The sequence below is a fragment of the Gossypium arboreum genome, chromosome 11, assembly GCF_025698485.1.
Source record: "Gossypium arboreum isolate Shixiya-1 chromosome 11, ASM2569848v2, whole genome shotgun sequence".
Lineage (NCBI taxonomy): Eukaryota > Viridiplantae > Streptophyta > Magnoliopsida > Malvales > Malvaceae > Gossypium > Gossypium arboreum.
In genome coordinates this window covers 44,060,709-44,064,653 of record NC_069080.1, presented here as the reverse complement: position 1 = coordinate 44,064,653, position 3,945 = coordinate 44,060,709, and the positions used below count along the sequence as shown (strand labels likewise).

The 3,945-nt window shown below is 37.1% G+C and overlaps 1 protein-coding gene across 1 annotated transcript; it reads right to left on the bottom strand.

The window, feature by feature from the left end:
* Window positions 1-235: 235 nt before the first annotated feature.
* On the bottom strand, window positions 236-2,903 carry LOC108484220 (COMPASS-like H3K4 histone methylase component WDR5A). Its single transcript, XM_017787929.2, has 2 exons — window positions 2,008-2,903; window positions 236-894 (listed from the first exon to the last, which is right to left on the bottom strand). Exons 1-2 carry the CDS (start codon window positions 2,689-2,691, stop codon window positions 601-603), a joined length of 978 nt encoding a protein of 325 aa, XP_017643418.1. The 5' UTR covers window positions 2,692-2,903; the 3' UTR covers window positions 236-600.
* Between the last annotated feature and the right edge of the window lie 1,042 nt (window positions 2,904-3,945).

Below are 3,945 nucleotides of genomic sequence, written 5' to 3'. Positions count from 1 at the left end.
GCTTGCCTCAAATGCTTCCATCACCCTTCCGGTTAAGTTTCATAGAACTTCGCTGGAATGTGCAATGGAACTCCCAATGACATAATTTAGGATGGCAAGGCATTCCCTGCATCCATTCCTATAGCATACATGTCAATCATATTGCTCTACTTCAAAAACCAGCCTACACTGCCTCATTATTCTTGTTCATATACTCTATATCTCGTCTCTAGAAACCCGTCACTACTGCGAGCAGTTATTTTATCAAAATAACCCTTCTCTGCACATAGAAACACAACCAACTAATGTAGCTGAAACCAAAAAATGATAACAATTATGGACAAACAAGTGCATTACAAGGCACACTAATCTAATGATCCCTAAGGGAGAGACTTTTTGCACATAAGCAACTCCCAACACATCTCAAAGAGTACTTCTTGGATACACAGGCTGAAAGGGGATCATCAATCAAAGGTACATGGAAGAAATGTTATGACAAATAGCAAAAGCTCCAGGAAAAATGCACGTTTCATCCAGACAAGCCAGAAGTCTACGCTAAAAATCGAAATCTTTACCAGCATCCCAATGTGAAACGTATTAGCAACTGATATTAATTGCAGATCATTCTTTCTCCTGAGTCCAGATCCTCACAGTCTTGTCGTTCCCAAGTGAAGCTGATGCAATCATGTTTCGAGTTGGGTGACATGCAACTGATATAACAGCATCGGTATGGCCTTCCAACTTCTGAACTACCTTCCGGGACTGAAGTTCCCACAAGTACACACAGTTATCTTCGGAGCCGCTAACAATATACTTCCCATTTGTAATAGAGAAAGAAGATGAAATGCAGAACTTTGAATTCACATGGCCAGTGTAAGTTTTCAAAAATTTCCCAGTTTCAAAGTTCCATAGCCTCTGCAGAGAAGATGTAACAATTAGACAAAGTACCAACCAAAAATTTGAACAATTTATCATAGAATTGAGGACAAAAGATACCAGGTAGAGAAACACAAACAGAAACAAGCAAAGATCCTAATAAACCATTTTCAGAACATTAAAAGAAAAAAAAATTCAATGCCCTTGTAATTGGCACATAAAAGAACTCAAAAAAATAAGAAAAACAATACAAGATAAATTCCTTGCCTTTGAAAAGCCATTCGAACCCCTCCTCGAAGCTAATAGGAAAGTCAATTGATAAAGCAAACATAAATTGCTTCAGCTAAACAGATAATTTCCAAATACAATAGCATCTCGAATAAAATGAGAGGTCCATTTATAAGCACAGAAACATAGAAAAAGGGTGACATTGCATTGCAAGTGATTCAAGTATAACAAATTACCAATTCTTATGGGGCATCTTGACATTTGCTCTATCCATTTATGAAAATAATAATATCAACCTAACAATTTTTCTGATGAATATATGATTTCCAGCAGCAGCTAGTGAAATTTCAGACAAAACAACTGATTCATTGATTCCATAAATTACAGGGTAGAAGATAAAGCATAATGCTATTAAGTTGTCGATATTATAAGTGAAGTGATCAAGAGGAAACAAGGCCAAATTTACACACTCATCAAAAGATTAAGAGCAGCTCTGTTCTTTAACTAAAAACAGAATTCCAAAATAAATTACTAGAACAATAACAAAAACTACTAAGTATTAGCAGAAAGTCTCGAAGTTATTAATTCACATTCATGTATACACACATACATACAGACATATGTTTAAATGTTATTACATTGAGAGCAGACTTGAACATGGAAGTGATATGAAAAAAAAAAGTAAAACAAACTGATGAACTAAAGTAAGCTAAAAGGTGAATATACCAAAGTACAATAAAGAATTGGCAGCTCTTTGCAGCCTAATCAACTTCAAGAATTGCCTCAAAAAAAGTTGAAGTTTATATAAACATACAGTAGCCTTCAAAAAAAAACACCCTCAATCTAAGCTTGGAAAATCTTGAAGTAACAAACATTAAAAGAAATTAAAAAGGGAAAAGAAAAGACCCAAAAATGAGAACTTACCAAAGTGTTATCCAGAGTCCCAACAAGGATGAATTTCCCATTAGGCGAAAACTTAACATAAGAAACAGGCGGATTCTCATCATCAATCAAAGTCTTCATACAATGCCCGGTTCCAGCATCCCAAATCCTACAAAGCCCGTCATAACTACTCGAGACAATGAGGGAACCATCTCGATTGAAATCAACTGCTGTCACTGGATCAGAATGAGCAGGCAAAACTTTCAGGCATTTTCCAGTTTTGACGTCCCAAACACGCACTGTTTCATCGAAAGAACCCGAGACAATCATGTTAGATTGAGGATTAAAGTTGACGCAGAAGACATAGTTAGTGTGGCCGTGGAGGGTTTTGATCAAAGAACCAGTGGGAACGTCCCAGAGACGGAGCGTTTTGTCGTCGGAAGCAGAAACAAGGAACCGGGAGTCGGAGGAGAAGGCGACGTCGGAGACGCCTTGGTCGTGGCCGGAGTATTCATGGATAGGAGTGAGAGTGGAAGCGGTGGGGGAGAGAGAATAGGTACGGAGGGTTTTGTCGGCGGAGGAGGAGGCGAGGAGGCTGCCGTCGGAGGAGAATTTGACGGATGAGAGGGCGTTTTTATGGACGGCTAGGGTTTGGGCAAGAGTGTAGGGCTTGAAAGTTTCAGTTGTCGCCGCCGTCGATGTGGTGGTTGTAGCTACAGTCGCCATTTTTTTTTTGTTTTGGGGGCGGGGGGTATTTGAAGGAAGAGAGTCTTGGGGCAGGGTTTAAGATTTTGAAGAGTGTAGGAACCGAAGCACTAATGCCGTGAGATGACGGTTTTTTATTCTGCTTAGGCAAAGTAATACGTCTCTTGAAACATTTGTAAACTAAAATTCTCAGTTGAAGTTAAAAGCTTGCACTATCTTCTATTTTAACTAATTTACCGTTTCTTACCTCAACCAATCGGTTGCAAACTTGCTATCACCTAATGTGAACACTTTCAATTAAAATATGGCAACCACAATAAAATCATACACTTCCTTCCACCGAAAACAGAATCAAACACATGCCTTTTCATCAATTTTTTTGGAATCCACCCATTCAAATCAAATAAATTAATTTAACAGTCCGAATTAGGGTCTAGTCGGAACAGTGGTCTCGGGAACATAAATTTGAAGTTGGGAAAATAATTTTTATTATTACTATGAGGTTATAGTAAGATTATATTAGTGTATGAAAAATTTGGGGAGTTAGTTTTAATGTTTGTGAGCCCGATTGCAAAAAAAGACTAAATCGCATAAAAGGCAAAAGATGCATTTTAGTACCCCAAATGTATTAAATAGCTAGAGATTATGATTTGGGGGTCTTTAAAGGGCAATTAGACCCCTAGAAATAGGGTGGCAGGCCATAGGAGTCATGTGTGGTCAAAATTTTAATTTTTGGTGGGATTAGGTGACCAAATTTGACTAAAAGGGAAAATGATATTACCTTATTTCCCATTTCTTCTTAGCCGAAAATATCAACCATTGTTGGGGTTTTGAGCTTCAAAAATTTGCAACAACTTGGAGCTCTAACAAGTAAGTGATTCTAATGGTTTTTCTAAAATATTTTTATACTTTTGAGAGCCTTGAAGTATGGTCTTTCAAATGAGGGTGATATCTTGCAAAATAATCAATAGTTTAGGATTTTTTCATGAAAGGATTTGTGTGGGTTGCTGAGTTTTTATGGAAGAAAATGAGTCTTGGTTGTCTTATAAACAATTTTTGTGAAAGGTGTTAGCTTGAAAACACCTAAAAGGACTATTTTGCATAAGTTGCAAAATAAGTAATAAGTGTGTGAAATAGTGAAATTTTGGGGTTGCTATAAGATTAAAAAGAGTTTGGCTAGGCTTGAAATATGAAGAAATTTGATAAAAAATCGATTTTCGAGTATAGGGGTAAAATGGTCATTTTGTCAAAGTTTAGGGGCAAAATGGTCATTTT